This window comes from Sceloporus undulatus, chromosome 2, assembly GCF_019175285.1.
Source record: "Sceloporus undulatus isolate JIND9_A2432 ecotype Alabama chromosome 2, SceUnd_v1.1, whole genome shotgun sequence".
In the NCBI taxonomy this organism is placed as follows: Eukaryota; Metazoa; Chordata; class Lepidosauria; order Squamata; family Phrynosomatidae; genus Sceloporus; species Sceloporus undulatus.
The window spans coordinates 153,339,420-153,358,812 of NC_056523.1; the positions used below are offsets into that span (position 1 = coordinate 153,339,420).

General features: G+C 42.6%; 1 protein-coding gene across 3 annotated transcripts in view; it reads right to left on the reverse strand.

Annotated features, from left to right (window-relative positions):
• Window positions 1-943: 943 nt before the first annotated feature.
• Window positions 944-19,393, reverse strand: part of KCNJ16 (potassium inwardly rectifying channel subfamily J member 16) — an 86,176-nt gene continuing 67,726 nt past the window's right edge. For all 3 annotated transcript variants that reach the window (XM_042455956.1, XM_042455955.1, XM_042455957.1), the window contains exon 2: window positions 944-4,107. In XM_042455956.1, coding sequence (XP_042311890.1) covers window positions 2,751-4,025 — 1,275 coding nt within the window. In that variant the 5' untranslated portion in view covers window positions 4,026-4,107 and the 3' untranslated portion in view covers window positions 944-2,750. The remainder of the gene's footprint in view (window positions 4,108-19,393) is intronic.

The window sequence follows — 19,393 nt, forward strand, 5'->3', positions numbered from 1 at the left end:
GGGAGGGTGCAGGCTGCCCCTTTGCCTATGTCTTCTATTCAGCAAGCACAAGTTGGCTCCTTCTGGTCTGTGTGGAAATTTTTCCTGGCAGAATTTCCTATTGGTAGCCTCAGAAAGAGCTTGGGACCAGGCTATCTGACAGACTGCTTCTCTCTCTATAGATTTATGATGATTGATCTGCCTTAAGCTATCTGACGTACATCTGTGGCACAATCATTCCACTAGTTAGCAAAAATTTATTCATGTGACTGTCCCCAGACAGTGGTATTTGTTATCAGCTTTCCTGAATGTTGAATTCCTTGTTGCAAACAGTAAATATTTTTAATAAATAAAAACTAAGTATCATTCTAGCTGCTTAAGCCAGGGAAGACATGTAGACTCAAGAAACTATATAAGCAATAAAATCTAATTGCAACATAAGTTATCTAAAACTAGTATAGGGAGGATTCAACAAAGATCCATTAAATCTGCTTCTCAGTCTCCTTATGTATTCCAATGCTGTTGTCTGGGAATGGACAATAACAACTACGGGCACCTGGCCACAACTTCATCCCCCCCTCCCCCCCAGGCACTGATCAGTGGTGAAGCAGCACTTGTGTGCATTCTGGCTGTTTCTGAGTGCCTGGGAATGAATGAGCAGCCTCCATCCTCAGCACAAGGCTGCTCCTCCTTCCTTGGCTGCTCAAGAATAGCCAGAATGCCCAGTGGACTCCTGTAACTGATCAGTGGCTGGAGAGACAGAGTTGTACTCAGAAACATTCCTGCTGCAAATCTAAGGCAAAAGGCATTCTTCAAAAGGGTACTGGATACCATTTTCCACTACACTCCTAGAAGTACATAGGCTGCTATAACCAACAGGAGATAGAGAAAATTGTCCAATTTGAGTACTTAATTAAAGCAATGAAGAGTAAAATAAAAGCAAATAGTGAGAAGACACTTTTTATATATATTAATTTTAAATCACACCTTTACATCATCCTCTCTATGTTAAAAACTTTTTTTTTCAAATATGCAAAACAAATTTTAAAGTTATTCTGCACACAGAATAATTACATTATGGAAACATATAAAATGGAAATCCTCAATCCATAGATTTGAGCATTGTCCTTATCTGCTCACATGAAACATACAGTAATTAAATCATGAATTAACATTAGTAAAGTGCAAGCAAAGGAAGTATCATCAAATTGTGATTTTGGCAAGATTTTTCAAAATCTCTGTTACCCCCCCCCCCCCAATTAATGCAGGACTCAATGTATTTTACAGTGGGACTTCGGTATCCGTGGGAGATCCATTCTGGATCCTATACACACATGGATGCCAAAAGTACGGATGCTCAAGTCCCATTGTTCTTAGGTAAGCTTCTTCTGATAAGGTCCTCTGATGGGGAGGCAGAGGTGGGGAAGGAGGGTGTTGAGGCCTGGCCAAGCCTACCAAGGGGCATGTGGAGAATCTGGTGAAAAGGTGGGGGCTAGCTGGGGGCTTTGGGCTCCATTTGGAGCTGGTCAGGGCCATGCGAGGAGGAGCATTGCCACCACTACACTCCTGGAGCAGTTGAGCCATGGTGGAAAGGGTTGGATGCCCAGGCCATGCTGCCCCCCAACCCCACTCAGCCAGTTGAGGAGGAGGAGGGCAGGCAGGGATTGGCAGGGACCAACCTGCATGGCTCCTCCCACCATGGGTGGCCAGGTGGCCAAGAGGAGAAAAGCCAGCCCAAGGTAGCCAAGAGATGAAGAAAGAAATGGGGTGGTGGTGGTGTGTCTTTCTGAAGAGCTGCTCTCCCACACTTTTTCTTCTCCCCCCAAGTTACTGAGGAGCTCTTTGGAGGCAAACAAAAGGTGAATCAAGTCCAGTCTTGCCTCAGAGAGCTCTGGCCCTGCCATTGGAAGCCAAGAAAGTTGAAGGAGGGTGCTTTATTGTCTATCTGGAGGAGGAGGAGGAGGAGGAGAAGAAGGAGGCAGCCTCCAGGGTAAAGGGGACCCTGAGGACAACCTCTCTTTAGCTTTCGCCTCCTCCTCTTCTTCTTCTTGGGCTCTTCATGATGACCCTGGGCTGAGGGATGAGGCTGTGACAGGAAGGGCTAAAACTCCCTCAGCAGGCAACAACAGGAACCATTCTTAATGGTGGCATGGTGGCAACAAGAGGCTTGCTCTCTGTGGATGTTTAAATCAGATAAGGAGGCCCCACTGTATTTGAAACTGCCAAAAGACAGAGAAAATGACTCAGATCTGAGTGTTTTTATAAAGAGAAATACATTTGCTCAAGAGAAGACTAACATGTTGAGAAGCATCAAAACCAAAATTATCAAAAGTTTCAAAAATAAGGATATAATCTCTGCAATATGCATGTATATATTAATTTGAAATTGCTAAAAAATTTCTTGGACATCACTCTTAAGCACACATTTCAACATTAATATATCTAAATGATATGATTACATGGGACACAGATTGATTAAATTCAAACAATCTTTCAAGATTCTTTTCTGTCACCAGATTACCTTTCAACTGAGCACTGCTGAGCATTTTTTTTAGAATTATATTATTGGTCTACAAAAATTTATAACTTCCAAAGAAGAGTAATTTTAAAGGAAATAAGTAACAGTTGACTTATCTATGAAACAAAAATAGTTATTAAGTGAAGTTGTGAGTTGTTTCTTGCATTTATGACCTGACGGCTAAGTAAAACTTGTGCGCTTGAAAAATGCCACCACCCTGCAAAAAGATCACAACAGCCATGACCACAGATTTCTAGATCTGGGATTCCATTGAGATTCTGCTTAAAGTCACCAGAGCCCTATCATATGGTACCTCCATTGTATTGACTTGATTAGAAACTTTGGGTGATTCATCTGATGTTTCCGAATGGATGATTAAAGCATCTGCACTGAATGACCGCATTCTGAGTCCTGATAATGCTGAAGATGTTCCAGGTTCCCCATCTGAGGCCTTTTCAAAAGTTGTGTATTCTTGTTCCTTCCTCTCTAGGTGCTTTGCACTACAAAAAGGAGCATAAACCTCTGTGGTTTCTTCAAACTGGAGGCAGTTAACTTTGTAGTATTTTTTCTTCATTTGCAGAACATCATTGAATCTGTGGCCCCAAAGGATTTCTCGAGGCACATATGAACTCCTTGACTGATGTGATGTCCCTGTTGAATCTCCAGTGTAAACAAATGTCACCAGGATCTCAAAGTTATCTCTAGCTAGAGCTTTCCTATCTAGTTCATACAATGGGCTATCTTGGTTGATTTCGTGTACAATGGTCACTGGAGTAGCAACAATGATCTGGTCATTTAACAGTTTTAAATCTTTGTATTCCATTGCCATTCTCCCCAGTCTGTCTTCCACATATCGCAAGAGCTGGGCTCTCACTGTACCTTCCACCATATGATTAGGACGGAAATCACCCACACGCCACATCAGACATAGCTTGCCATCTCTTAAACCTACTGTAGCATAATAGCTGAAGCGGATTGTCTGAGCTCGTTTTCGGGCAGTTGCCATTTTGGCCAAGGCAGCTCCAATGATGAATGTGTCAATGATGCAACCTAAAACTGATTGAAGGATAACTGTGAGGATTGCTGCTGAGCATTCTTCAGTGACACAACGAGATCCATAGCCAATGGTTGTCTGTGTTTCAAGAGAGAACAAGAAAGCCCCTGTGAAACTATGGACATTATCAACGCAAGGGGTCACTTCTTTATCAAGGGATAAGTCACCATGCTGGAGTGCAATCAGCCAGAAGACCAAGCCAAAGAACAACCAAGAAAGGACGTAGGACAATGAGAAAATCACAAACATGTGACGCCATTGAATATCCACTAATGTGGTGAAAATATCAGTCACATAGCTTTCCCACTCCCCAAAGATGTGTTTGAAGTATACATTGCAGCTTCCATCTTTCTGGAGAAATCGCTTTTGCATTCTTTTCAGCCCCACTGAAGTTGTTTCTTCACAACTCTGCGAGTGTCTAAGTTGATTTACTTCCATGTTTATAAGTTTATGGCTATCACCAGGCTCAGCCATGTTTTTGAGTCTGAAGGCTGGTGATTAGTCACGTGTAAAAATATCAATAACCAACTGGTTTCTCCCTCTCTTCTTTTATAACCTACAAAAACACAAAAACAAACCAGAGGGTAAATATTTGAGATTTTGGATTGTATTCCATGTTAAACTGTAATAATCACAATGTAATAGTTATATAGATTTAGTGGGAGGGAGAGAAGGAGGGGAAACAAATTAGTGTATTTTCATTTTATATCTCCAATCCCTTTATATAACATCTAGAATAGATTGTAAGTGAAAAGCTGCTTTAGAGCTATTGTTTTTATATGTCTTGCTTTCCTGGTTTGACCATCAGAGGCCAGGGTGCTTACTCTGAATAGGTACAAGACATAGCCCAGTCATAACATACATGTTCTATTTGGCCTTAAATGTCTCCCATAAAGTGCTCTGCTATGAGAAGAACTAAAACCTTGACAGTCTTCTTGAACTTTCTTCAAGGAAGGTAAAAATCAAAAGGAGTTGTGCTAGTCCACTAAGGGGGGAAACCCCACTGCAAAACCCACAGTTGCTTTGCACTTGGAGATTACTAGGTGTTTAGTCACTTTAGTCATTCCTCATGAGCCATCCTCTGCCCCCCCCCCAATGCTTGGAAAGATAATGGAATGGCAACAAACTCTTTCACACCATCGCACATTTGCACTTCAGTGGCTTTAGTCCAATTCCTTTCTTGCAATGAGTCCTAGAGCAAATCTGAACTTTCACTGGAAGCAAAGGTGACTAAAGATATCCTCCCCATTACAACATCTTTACTAAGGACTGAAACAACATGCAGGCATCTAACATCTCCAATTGTTTTGTTTTTTTCCTCCTGTTTGGTTTGTAACATGTTGCCTGATGAAGAAGCCCATGGAGCATTGAAAGCTTGCAACAAGTATATTGTGCATTTCTGTTGGCCAATAAAGGTCTCACTGATGGATTTTTGTTTGTAAATTGAGGCTGTCATACTTAGGTCACATCATGAAAAGGCATGACTCAGAAAACAGTAATACTGGGAAAGGTGGGAGACAGTCAAAACTGCATACCAGGTAGATAGATTCAATCAAGGAGGCCACAGCCCTGAGCCTGCAGGATCCGAACATAGCAGCTGAGGATAGAGGGGCTTGGAAGTGTCTCACTTACAGAGTCATCATGAGTTGTGGCATACTCAAAGGCAATTAACAACAGCAGCAAATACAATAATACCAGGTATGTAGCCAGGATTTTGGGAAGGGGGGGTCCAGACTAAGTGCCACCATTATAATGGGGCTTGGGTGCGGCGGTGCAGTAGCACGCACCATTCATTTTATCTAACGGAAGGGGGGGGTTCCGGACCCCAAGAACACCCCCCTTGGCTATGTCCCTGATAATACCACTTATATCACCCTGATTACTCACTCTACTGCTCCATGACTGATGTATTTAAAGAAAACAAAAACAAAATAAGAAACCACAATTGCACAATGATGTTATTATGAAACATGTAACCCTCATTTCACACCCTGATTGAGAAGATGAATATACATCACACCGCTTCTGCCACTTTAGTGTATGCTTTTGCTATCCTTTTGCCCCACAAGCCAATGTTTGCCTAATTCTGCTTTTGTTTGTTATTCTTTGAACTTTGGCCCTGTGCAGCCTGGCACTTTGGGCCAGCCTGGGGGTGGAGTTGGGAAGTAGCGTCTATATGATGCACACCCCGGCTCTGCCCTCAGAGCACTGTGACGCTGCACGCTGGACCACACAGTACGTGGCATCACAGTGCTCCTCTGGTGCTGCCTCCACATGCTGCAGTGCCGAAGGAGCACCATATAGCCGTGGTGCGTGGCCATCACACCCTTTCCAGGGCACAGAAAGGAGTCACTTCTTGCAGCTCTTTTTTGTACCCTGGAAAGGCCAGATCAGGGTTGCCATGGCCTCAATCTGGCTGAAGAAGAGGTAAGATAGTCCAGGGGCAGTCCAGAGAATCTCAGCCATCAGCTGCATGTGAGTCCCACTGAGCCACCTGGTGCATCTTTGACATTGCAAGACACTTGCTTCTGAGGTCAGAACAAGGTGCCCAGTGCTGAGCCTCAGAATGAGCGACCCACAGTGGCATCAAACATGCCATGGCTCAATGCTATGGAATTCTAGGATGTATAATTTTCTAAAATATTTAGCCTTCTCTGTCAGAAAGCTCTGGTGCCACAACAAACTACAAATCCCAGAATTCCATAGGATGGAGCCATGACAATTAAAGCAGTGACAAACGGCATTATTTCTGTAATGCAGATTCAGTCTAAGACCATCAACAGCTTTAGCATATTAAACTTTCCTTTCCACTATTTTCTTATCCTAATAGGGAATCCATCACAAATCACAAGACAGTGCTAAACAACAACTTGGGTCTGCTCTACAAGTGAATTTAACCGCATGGAAGATATTGAGCAAGGCTTCCTTGAGGGCAATTGTTTCGATGCTATGTCTGTAATTTCTTCAAACACTTTTCTCACTATTTTGCACTCAGTTAACTGAGTCTTGCTCAAATCAAATGGAGAATTTCCATGATATGATCAACAATCTCTAGAAAAATGTTCTACTGATATGGAAGCTTTCCACACCATGTGGACAAATTATGGCCTAGTCTACCTATGCCACAGAAGTAAAATAACTGTAACTATAAGTGAGACAAATGCATAACTATTTTTTTCTTAACATCATGCAAATAAAAAAGCAATACAACAGATAAAGGTGGCCTGGGCTACAATTAAAACTCAACCAATATTTCTCAGAACACATACCTTTTTAAAAAAAAATCTATGGCCTAAAACCCAAATAAAGAAGACCAGTTCAATCAACTGCTCAATGAAAATCCCACTGAGCAATGGATTTATTCTAGTTGGCAATGTTCCTTCCTTTTATTTTTCAATCATGAATTGGATGTTCAAGTGGATGTTGTTCAAATGGTTCACTAATTAAATAAACATCCTGAGGCCTTGCTGTTCAATAACAGATCAACACAGAGATTAACATGTAAATCACTTCCTCTCAACCAAGGGTCATACAGTATATATACCCCACTCACTTCCATACCAGCATTCTCTGAAGATGCCAGCCACAGATGCTGGTGAAACTTCCAGAACATGGCCACATAGCCCAAAACCCCATGAAAAACTATGGATGCCAGCCATGAAAGCCTTCGACTTCAAACTGTCTAAGCTCCTGAGATTTCAACATCAAATCCTAAAGTTTAGGGACAACCCCTTGTGTTGTCAGAGGAGGTGATGTTACTATGTATCATTACAAGGACAGACCTTGATGAGGTCATTAATCATGATACATAAGCCACGAGTAGCACAGAGTATGTCATTCAAACAAAAAACACCAGGTCTAATAAATGAGGAAAATAAATATATGCATGCTTTTTGAGGCAGTACTCTTGCCCTGAGATTCCTTTCCCTCACCCTGTCAAAGTTGCCCACTCCTGATTCAGGGAGAGACCCTGATCTGGGAACCTGATTCAGAAGTGGGCAGCTCTGGCAAGCCAAATGTTTGGTCACATAGCCCCATACACTCCAACTGTCCCACTTTGGCAGGAACAGTCCTAAGTAATCGTCTGTCACCCCACTTTTTCAGTTGCTTTTAAAATGACCCAGTTTCTCTTTCCTCCTCCCATTTTCCCCTTTTTTTCTCAGCTTACTTCAAGTGCTGCAAACCTGAGTTCAAAGTCCAAAAGTAGTTTGCACTCAGTTAACTGAGTGGGGGGGGGGGGGGGGGGGAGATAGAAGACAGGGTGGAATATCATCCCTCCCAGTAGACTCAAGCAAAAGAAAACTGTTGCAGGCTCCCCTAATTTGTCTTTTCTAATTACTTTTGCCATCTTTACTACTCTCTGATGTTGCTTGGCCACACGTGTCCCAGTTTTCATCTGTGAAATGCTGGAGAATATGATACCTCAGCGCCGACTATGGTCTACACTAGGCCTGAAAGCAGAGGGTTGGACAGTGGGAAAATAGGGGACAAATGATCACTTATATTCCGGAAATCTGGTTTTGGGGGATTTGTGGAGAATTTTCAGCCTACAGCCTAGCAACATAAACATTGCTGCTGAAAGCCTCCAGGAATAGTAAAAGGCAATTTCCCACTGGGATCTCCTGGGAGATATCACAGGCTGGACTATTTTAAAAAAAGGTGTTGGGGTCCTGTGCAGACTCCTGCCAGCATTTTGCCCATTTCTACTCTCAATTCTGTGCACACACATATACCTTCTTGCATGTACAATCTGCAGCCATGAAAATGACAGCATAAACAATGGCCCACCCCTAAGCTGTACATTGTGAAGCATCCATCCTGTGAATTACATTTCATTTGGGATGTGCTAAAAGAGCAAACATCCCTCAGGCACACAAAGGATAATGTCAGCCATGCAAAGAGACTTTTCCAAAACACTTAAAAGCCTAGCATACTTTCCTTTTCTTTTTTGGGACGAGAACGAATGTGACATATGGTGTCGTATCCTCAGAATGTGGCCTTCATTAAAAAACAAAACATTCATGCTTCCAAAAATACTTCTTGGAACACAGTTATTGGAAATATTCGTATGACTTGCTGTAACTGTGGCTTTAAAAACCCCTTGCCGTTTTCATCCATTGCTCTCACATGAACCGACGTTTTCATAAGCTGTCTTTGAAAAACAAGCAGCAATTGGAAACTGTTGTAAGGTTTCAAGGAGCTCTGCAACAACAGGTGTGAAAAGGAAGGGAACTGCAACCAGAAGCCATTATTCTTCCATTTAAAAGCATGTTGGGAAGTGGAGTATAATGATAATTTTTGTTTGTTTGTTTTTTGTTCACTAGGTTAAAGAACAGCTCAGGCATGAGCTACAAGCAAACGTTATGCAGAGGTCAGTCACTGCTCAAAAGACAAATGATCTTAGAAGAGATGAGGCTCCAGGGTAAGGCAGACTAATATGGGAAGAACATCTGAGAACAAGTATTTTTGATGGAGTTTCAGAAAAACTGAAGGGACAAAAGGAACCTAGAAAGGATACCAAGCTACCATAAGGAACCTACTTTTTATTCAGTGGGTTAGGCCAGGGCCCAAGGGCCCCTCCACAATGCAGTTATGAAACTATGAATTCAGTGGTATGCCACCAAATGTCAGCTGCACTACAAGAAAATGTACTGCATTTTAGAGATAAAACAAGGTGATGTTGCGGGAGTCTCATGGATCTTCTTTTAGTGCTACAATATGGTCCCAAGGTTGTAGCCTGTGGAGGGAGCCAGAGAGCTGAAATTGCCCTCTAGACTTGGGAGCTGAACAAACCACCCCTAAAGGGTGGCCTGCAGCCACCTCTTTCAGCACCGGATTGGGGCTGTGGCAACTACATGCCATGGCCCCAATCTGGCATTTCTGTGGTGCAAAGAGGAGCCACAAAAAGTAGCTCCTCTTTGCACCACAGAAAGGGTGCCTTTGCCACTGCGGCAGCACCTTCTGGTGCTCCTTTTGGTGCTGTGTCATCTGGATGCAGCACCAAAGGAGCACCATGATGCCACCCACCATGCTGTCAGGCACACAGCATGACTGTGATGTCAGGACAGCATTGGGATATGTGTCGTGTGGACGGCACGCCTCCAGTCTGCCCTGAAGCTGGCGTATAATGCTGGTCTGTACAGCCTCTTGGTGAAATTGTCCATCTTTGGCTTAAACAGTGCATCTTAAGCTGGAGGGTCGTACAAGTGGATGCTGTTGCTTAAAAGCTTCATGTTTCTACTTTTTAATTTGTGTTGAAAGTACAACTTTGCACATTAGATTCAGAATGGAGGAAAGTGGTGCTAGCTGGCTGAGAGAGGTCTGAAGGGGGAGAAGGACATTGGTGGGGAAAAGGTTTTAAAATTGGGTTCAGAATGGAGGGAAGCAGAGGGAGCTGGTGTTACGCGGTCAAGAAACGTTCAGAGGGGGAGAAGGATGGTGAGGTGAAGAATATTTGAACATCAGATTCAGAACAGAGGGAAGCAGAAAGAAGTGGTGTTAGGTGGCCAGGGGACATCCAGAGAGTGAGCAGGACAATGAGGGAGTGAACATTTTAACAATTGGACAATATCACACGGCTGAAATTGGAAGTATAATCCAGTGTCATCCTGAACAGAATCATGCGTATTCACGTTATTGCATGAAAGGTTACCACACACGATCGCTGGCAGTCCAAACACACTCCGAATGCAATCACACATCAATCCACAGTTAAGTAAATTTGGTGAACTAGCGAAGTCACAAACCCTGTTCCTAGACAACTTTGCACTCAGTGCACTGTTGTTTGGTGTGATGTACTTGTCTCCTTTGGTCCTGGTTCCCCCCCCCCCAATTCGGAAGGGGGGGGGGTTTCCCAGGAAGCCATGCTGCAATTCCGCTTCAATTTTGCTTCCGTTTCATTGCTGAGGGGGGCTGCTGGCTGCTAATTAAGAGTCATGGACTGGGAGCTATTGGATAACCATTATATTCACATATTCACGTGACAAGAGTGAATATATGCTCGTTTTAACGTGAATAGAGCATATTCTTTCAACCATTCTTCCCACCCACCCCCCAACCTTGTGGGATTCCTTGGTTCCTCTTTCTCACTCGCCTAAATATGCTATGCTCCAGTCATCTGGAGTCTCACTGAGCATGCACAAGGGTGCCAATTTGCAATTAAGAACCCCTGATGTGATGGCTTACTTTGCATAGAATCTGGGTCGCGTTCGGGGAGGCCATTACAGTGAATTTAAGGTGTGATAAGTAATCATGTAATTGTGTGAATTTTCAAATTGACCTCGCTATCTTCTCTTTCGAAATTTAGAGCCTCCCATCCCATTTGATAAACTCCAATTGATTCAGAACAGAGGGAAGCAAAAGGAAGTAGTGATAAGTGGCCAGAAGAGATACGGGCAAAAGTAGCAGGCCAATTGTAGACACATTACTCAAAGGGGAACAGCAAACGTGGTGTGACTCAATAGTCTTCTCGAGGTCTACTCAGCAGCCTTTCTTTACTGTGTATGGGAGGAGGTTTGAAAATTAGCTTTAGAGGGATTATCTTTCCACCTCACGTAGTCCATTTCCTAACAAGATTTCCTGTCCTTTTTCCCTCCAAGAAACCAACTTGCCCCATGCTCTAGGATCAAGTCTCATCTGTTGCTGCTCCAAAAAAAAAAAAAAAAAAAAAAAAAAAGAACTATAAAAGGATCCATCCTATCTCCCTATTTATAGTGAGGACAGCCTGCCAAGTAGACACATTTCTCAAAGGGAAACAGCAAATGGTGTTAATCAATGGGCTTCACAGGGGCTGAACAGACTGGCCCTAAGGGATGGCCTGCAGCCACCTCTTTCATTGCCGGATCAGGGCCATAGCTACACACTGCGGCCCCAATCTGGCATTTCTGCAGCACAAAAAGGAGCCGCAAAAAGTGGTTCCTTTTTGCACCGTGGAAAGGGTGCCTTTGCTGCCACAGTGGCACTTTCTGGCATTCCTTTTGGGGCTGTGTCATCTGGATGCAGCACCAAAGGAGTGCCATGTGATGCTGCCCACCATGTGTTCGGGTGCACGCCATGACAGCAGCATCAAGGCTGTGTCGGGCATGCATTGTTTGGATGCCATGCTCCCACTCTGCCCCAAGGCCGTTATATAACGCCGGTCTGTACACCCTGTCAGTCATGCTCAAAATGGAGGATATTTTGGAATTCCTCATGGACTCCTGGAGAAAAGGTTGAAATATAAGACATGTCTGGGGAAAAGAGGATGTCTGACCCCTGGGGTGAACAGCAAGCAGCTTTTCAGAGCTTGAAAAGACTTGAACCAAGTCACTGAAAAACCAAAGATCCCAAATATTTTGTGAACAGCAATGACTTTTCATATCACTAAAGGCAACCCTCCCTTGAAAAAATCTTGCCAAGGAAACCCTATGGAGTTGCTAAAAGTTGGAAAGGAGTTGAAGGCACATATTAACAACAACAACAGCAATAGAGATTTGATGCCTATGCTGAGGTTGCTTTAACTCAGTGCTTCTCAATTATTTTCTGTCATGCCTCCCCTAGGAAGAAGAAAACATTTCACGTCCCTCGCGCGACTGTAAATAGTATCATTTGTCTATAAAATTGTTATAAGTACACCTCTGCATAACAGAGCCTCGCGCCCCCCTTTATGGAGCCTCGCGCCCGCCCCACTATTTGAGAAAGGCTGCTTTAACTGCATATTCCTCCAAGTTAGGTGGTTTGACTAGGCAGCTCTTACAGTTCTTTCCAGCTCTCTGGTTCTACCAGCATGGACACGACAGGAGTGAACCCTAGTGGGCCCAATGCAGATCCCATTGCCAGGATATTTAATTTTGTAGCAAGCTCTGTTTGATTCCTTCTATCACTCAAATTCTGATTTATGTACAGCTGAAAAGAGTGTAATAGCAATAGGGTGTCCTCCTCATGCCTGCCATTCAGCATTTGGTGACTGCAGGTACCTGGTGTTGCCATGAAAACTGAAGCCTATACAGTCCCTTGAAAGATTATACAGAAATTCCCAATCACGTTTCCTTTAAGATCCATCATGAAACCAATACTCAGTCACCATGAGCTGTGGCAAAAATGAATTTGAATTCAATCATACTTTAGTCAAGTGTCTAGTCATAAAAATATTATGAAAGCAACAACAGAAACCCATTTTCCAAAATAATGCTATTCTGGGAATAGCATTTTTTAAAAAGAACATATCCTAAGACTTTGCTTGAAACTGGGGGCTTTCCCTCTATAATCTTCCAAGCAAGCAATGAATTCCATTTAAGCTTTGGTTTAGTAGTCACATCACACTTTCCCATTACCCATCAGTGAAGTTCTGAAAAGGGATTCAGGATGCTGTTTTCTTTGTTTTTTTATTTTAAGTCCTTTCCTGGTGAAGTTGTGTAACTTTGGAAGGCTTTCTGTTTTGAGAGTAAGAAATGAAAAGTGCTGGAACATCTTAAGCTGTTTGGGAATTGGGACATCTATTAGCTAGTCTATTGTTATTTCTTTTTGAGAGAAAAAAACAACACCCTTTTATAGCCAGCAGAATCTTAAAAAGAAGCCTTTTCTCTGATTGGTTTCATAAAGATCTGAAGAAGTCAGAAAATCACACTCACATAAAGCCAGAGAGTGCAGTCCAAAGAACCCAGAGATCTGCATTTTATAGGTTCAAGGGCTTCCTATTTTGTCCCCTTCACTTGCATGTGGCTGTTCACTCATGAAAGGATTAAAAGACCAAGGACTCTTTCATACTACACAGTTAGAACCATGGTTCCACTTTGACTATTATGGCTCCATCCTACAGAATCCTGCGATTATATATATATATATTAACCTTTATTTATGAAGCGCTGTAAATTTACACAGCGCTGTACATGCAATCTTTTTAGTTAGACAGATCCCTGCCCTGCGTGAATATATATATTCACGCTATATCAGCCTCAGAGGAAGGCAAAAACAATCCCCTTCTGAACAAATCTTCTCAAGAGAACCCTGTGATTGGTTCACCTTAGGGTTACCATAAGTCTAAAATGACTTGAAGGCACATAATAACAACAAATTTAAATATAACCCTTCCTTTCTAGGTGATGCCAAGGGACCTTTCCTTAAGAGGTCTGAAATTTTACCCAGATCGTTTAAGATAGCTCTCAAAAATGCCCATGGTTACTGTAGATGCCTACATCTATTAATATAAAGGCAAAATGGCAACTTTAAAACACCTGATTTTACAGCTGACCTGTTGCAAAATCCATCCAGATCAGAAGGATATCAAGAAGCAAGGATTTTACAAATAAGGTGATTTGAGGGTTAGCAATTAGGTATGATTTCATTTGCTTTTTTAAAAAATATATTTTTCTTTGTTTCCTATGTTTGTTTTTACTGTATGATTTTAATTAGATGACTGCTGTAAGCTGTCTTGCAAATATTAAATGTAATGTTTTAAATAAAGGCATTAGGATAATAGTACATTCCAAAAGAAGTTGTCTCAATTACTCCCCTCGCTGTGATAAAATCAAGGCTATAGGCTAGATTAGTTTCTGAGGGGTCCAGGTGGCCAAACACCACAATAAGCATTCCTTGCTCATCATACACGTACCAAATTCACTCACACTACCTCTAGTCATTTAGTTATTGTTATCTAGTCACTGTCACTTAGCCCTTGAAATATGATCTTTGAGCCACAATGGACTTTTGGTGTTGGACAAATATCCTCCTTGAGAGATGCTTCTCTTGGATGTTCCATATTCACAGCCTTGTTTTTATTTTGTTATTCTGCCCAAGATTTCTTATCAACCAAGTTTGTCTTCATCCATTATTTTAATTTTCTCTCCTGGTAGTACACTGGTTCCACTACAGCTTCAGAAATTACTTTGAAAATGTCATTAATTAGTGTTATAGTTACACATTTTGAAAAGTAGCTTACCCCTTTCCTTTTTATCAAAAGTAACTAAATTAGTTAGTTTTTTAGCAGTTTTTAAAATAAAAAATAAAAATAAAGGCCACTGAACACTATAAGCTATTGGTCTCTGGCACAAAACACACTCTTCTCTGCCCACTTCACTGTCTTCTCAATCCCATAACAGTGTATAAGGTAGCAACACAAGGGCACAACGTAAGCCTACACATAAGCCTCATGAGATTCTTCCCACCATTTAGAGAGCCAACACTTAAATCTTGTGATATTCCTCTTCCTCTGTTTAAAGAAGTTGCAGCCCCATAAATTAAAAAAGGAAATTAACAAGTTCTGGTTCTATTGTAAAATGAGCTTCTCTTGGTCAGTTACAAGTGGTTTCCAGCTGCTGTAAACTGGCCATCTTGCAATACCATGTGCCCTTGGGATCTGCTGCGATTTGGTTCCAGGATCCCCCTGTAGATACCAAAGTCCATGGATGCTCAAGTCCTATTATATACAGTGAGGTAGTAAAATGGTGTCCCTTATATGGTGAGGGAGTGAAAGGACAGGCCTAACGCCATCAGGCCTGAAGAAGAAGAGCCCTCCCCTCCCTCCCCTCCCTCCTTCCAACTGTCAACTTCTGGCCTGGGAAGGAGTGAAAGGACAGGCCCAATGCCATCGGGTCCAGCCTCGATTAAGAAAAAGAGCCCTCCCTCTGGTCCATCTGCCTTGGTCCAGGCCTCAGAGGGAGAGAAGTATACTGGACCTGATCCCCTGCCCCCCCACCATTCCCTTCTCCTTTTGTGTCGTGTCTTTTTAGATTGTAAGCCTGAGGGCAGGGAACCATCTATTATCCCCTCTGTTGTAAGTCGCCCGGATTCCCAGTGATTGGGAGGCATATAAATAAATCCTATTATTATTATTATTATTATTATTATTATTATTATATAAAATGGCAAAATCAAGGTTTACTTTGTGGAATTAAAAATTTAGATATCTATTCAAATAATGGATGTTTGAATCTGTGGATGCAGAATCCATGGATATGGAGGGCTGACTGTATAAGAAACACTCAAGCATCCACGGCATGAATTTAAAAAAATTTTTTTTAATAAATTCCAAAAGCAAACCCTAGTTTTGCCACTTTATATAAGGGACAGCATTTTAATGTGTCATTGTATTTAATGGGACTTGAGTGTCCATGGATTTTGGCATCCACAAACCCCAGGGGATACCAAGGGCCCACTATACTTTATATCCTTGCTTTGTAGAGACAGGCATGCTTCTATCGAATAACACTAGTACCACAGTTTTCTGTAAATGAAGAAATCATAACTTGAACTGTCTACCATTTATCCAGTACAGACTATGGATGGAAACAATCTGCCATTAATAGCACTGTCACCACTCAAAAACATGGTGATTCTAACCATGTGGGCAGCCACAACCACATGGTTGTTAAAAAAAAAGAAAGAAAAACATTTCAATACCCCTTTTTTCTTTTTTGCAATAACCCTCGCTTCAGATGCCACTGGCGCCTGCACACAACTTTGATCCTCAGACCGAGGAGTTTCACTAGATGACCCCAAATTCTGGCATTGTGTCGGAGAAAATCATGTCTCTATTCATTGTCTACACACCATTGTAACATGTGAAAACTGCTGCCATGCCCTTGATTTAGGTAACCCTTTTCTGGTGTGTGTGTGTGTCCCAATTTAACACAATTTTCACAGACGGTAGGAGAATTTATGGTGTCTTGTTTGAGATGGGGTTAGTGGTGAATGTAACTGCCCATATTATCAGACAACTAATGCTACATAATCCTTTTCATTATAATTCAAACAGTGGGTTATTTCTGCTAATTTCATTGTTGCTACATGCTGAAGGAGATGCATTCAAGGAGCATTAAACTTTGGCCTGAAGGGCAATCAAGCTTGGATGCTGCTTACAATAGCTGGAAAATTTCATGATGATTCAAGGTACATCTACACTGTAGAACCAATACAGTTTGACACCACATTTCACTGCCATGGCTCCATCCTACAGAGTACTGGGATTGTAGTTTTGTCAGGCACCAGCACTCTTTGGCAGAGAAGGCTAAAGACTTTATAAAACTGTAAATCCCAGGATTCTATAGGATAGAGCTACAGCTCTGAAAGTGGTGTCAAAGTGCATTTTTTTAGCCTTCTCTGGCGGGATACACACCGCCATATAGTACGTATTGTATACGTACTAGGGTTAGGAAGGGGCGGTGCTTCCGCACCCCCTAACCCTAGTACGTATACAATACGTACAAGATGGCGCCGGCCCTTCTACATGGCCCTTCTACATGGCCGGCGCCATCTTTACGTACTGGACGCATAGTGTCCAGACGTGTCACGGCGCTAATGACGTAGCAAATGCGCCCTTGGCGCTTCGCTACGTCATCCGTGCGCCGCAGAAAGAAGCTCCGAAATGGAGCTTCTTTTTTGCTCCGCGCGGGAGCCGCGCGGTTTGGATGCTGCGGCTCCCTCGCGGAGCAAATGGCGCCGGTGGGGGAACGCCGCAAAGCGGAGGTTTGTATCCCGCCTCTGTCAAAGAGTGCTGGTGCCTCACAAAAACTACAAATCCCAGGATTCTGTAAGATGAAGTCTTGGCAGATAAAGTGATATCAAACTGCATTATTTCTACAGTGTAGGGCTCCCCTTTTTAAAATACAGGGCTCTCCATACATCTGTGTAGGCAGCTGTGGCACTCCACTTGCTGAGACTACAGTTTTGAATAGACAGGGACAAGGGTGGCAACCACAACAGCAGGTGGGTGATCTGAAGAAGGGAGGGGGCTGAGAAAATGAAAGTTTAGGAAAGTTTATTTTTGAAAAATATGATCAAAGTAAAACTTTCTTCTTTAACATTTTTTCAAAGTAAAGCACAATACTTTAAATTTGGAAATATAAATATGCTCAGAATGGGCAGGAATTTATGTTTGGTGGGGGCAAAATACTGCATGGATCACTGTCCCAATAAAGAGAGGTGCCTTACTATGTCACTATTAAAGTGTTTATTAAACATTTGAAAGGCAGACATAAATAGCACAGAGCAAGAGACTATTATGAGGACTTCAATGTCATGCAATGGTGCTGTCATCCACACTGGAACAGCTTACAGTGACATTTAATTTGTCTAAGTGAAACCAGATCCTATAATAAAAAAGAATAGGAGGTATTTGGACACTCAGGATTGACAGAAGGACAAAGGAAGCCTATAGAATACAACTGAAGTTGGTTCTTTCACAGCATAGATGCGTGGCTTTCAAAGCCACAAGGGACCATTTCTCTCACCTGACATGACCTCCTGAATAAGAAGGGACATAAAACCTTAGTTATTGAGTCTGCATTAAGATGAATAGTGGAGACTAACAGTGATCAATACTCCTCAGATCTAACTCAGAACTAGGGAGCATGCTTAGGCCTGTAGCCCAAGTTTGGTTTTTACACTCTCAAATACCCATTAAACACCTAGCAAATTCTTCATTATTAATAAGGCAATCTAGATAAGGCAAATCTCTCTGTTGAAAACTGTTGTCATTGTTAGAGCTTGGAGTTTATTGCATGCAATTTTAATGCCAACCTGGGCACAGGACAGGGTGGGGCTGGAACAGGTTAAAACTTATTTTACTGCATGCAAAATTGCTGCTGCGCTGCCGCCCGACCATCACCCATCCTCCAGCAGTGCTCTGGCAGCCAATTTTGGTACTATGGAAAGCTTCCGTAGTTATCAAAATTGGCTGCCAGAGCACTGCTGGAGGACAGGTGATGGTTGGGTGGCAGCGTAGCAGCAATTGTGCATGCAGTAAAATCAGTTTTAACCCATTCCAGCCCCATCCCATCCTGTGCCCGGGTCAATGATAAAATTACATGAGAAAAACTCCCTTTTCCAATCAGCTAAGGGGATTTTTTAATTCAGTATTTTAAAACCCTATGTGGTAAGTAAGGTTGCCAGATCAGGACTAGCCCAGGGCCTCATATTTTGAGGCCTAGACTGGAACACCTAAGGATGAAACACACAGCCCTTGTGATATCACTGAGGACAGGTCCTGGTGATGTCATTAAATAAAATACTTTAAGCTTCAACTACAGTTACATGGCATATGCTTTTCAAATACAAAACATCACACCAAATCTAGGTAATGAGGAATGCACATCCACACCCACACACATTTTTCAAGACAGCACTCACACCCTGAGATACCTCCTGCTTCCTTGAGAACTGGAGAAACATGTCTAGGCCCTAAGATTTGGGAATGTTATTTAGGGTTGCCATAACCCTCCTGCCGGCGGGACATTCCCGGTTTTTCACCACTAGGGGGCGTCCCTGCACGGTTTCCTCCTTGACTCCCGGCCTGTTGCCAATCTGGTGACTTTCACACCAAAATGGGTACTTTTCAGAGCCTTTGGTGTGATTTTGGTGGTTGGTTTTAATGGTAATTTTGAGAGTTGAAATAAGTTCCAATTATTTTTATTCAATTAGGGCTACGTTTTATTGCCATATTAACATTACAAGGACTTTTCAGGGATTTTGACTGAATATTTGGTGAGATATGGGGGGGGATTTGGTGAGTTTTGGTCAAACGTTTGGGGAATTATCTTCGAGGCTTGTTGGCAACAGGAGGTTGCCAGACTCAGGAAGAGGAGCTCTGTTTGGTCCCAGCAAGGCAGCAGAGGGGAGAGGGCCATTTCCTTTGGCACCAAGGAGAAGATGAGGAGGAGGAGGAGGAGGTGCGTGGCCATTTTCAATATTTATTTTGCCCCTGTGTATTTTTTCTAACTTTGACTGCCAGGGCTCAGTGCTCTGGAACTCTGGTGTCTGTGAGGCATTTGGCCTTCTCTGTCAGAGAGCTCTGGTGCCACAATAAAGTACAATTCCCAGGATTCCATAGCACTGAGCCCTGGCAGTCAAAGCAGTGTGTTTTGGACACA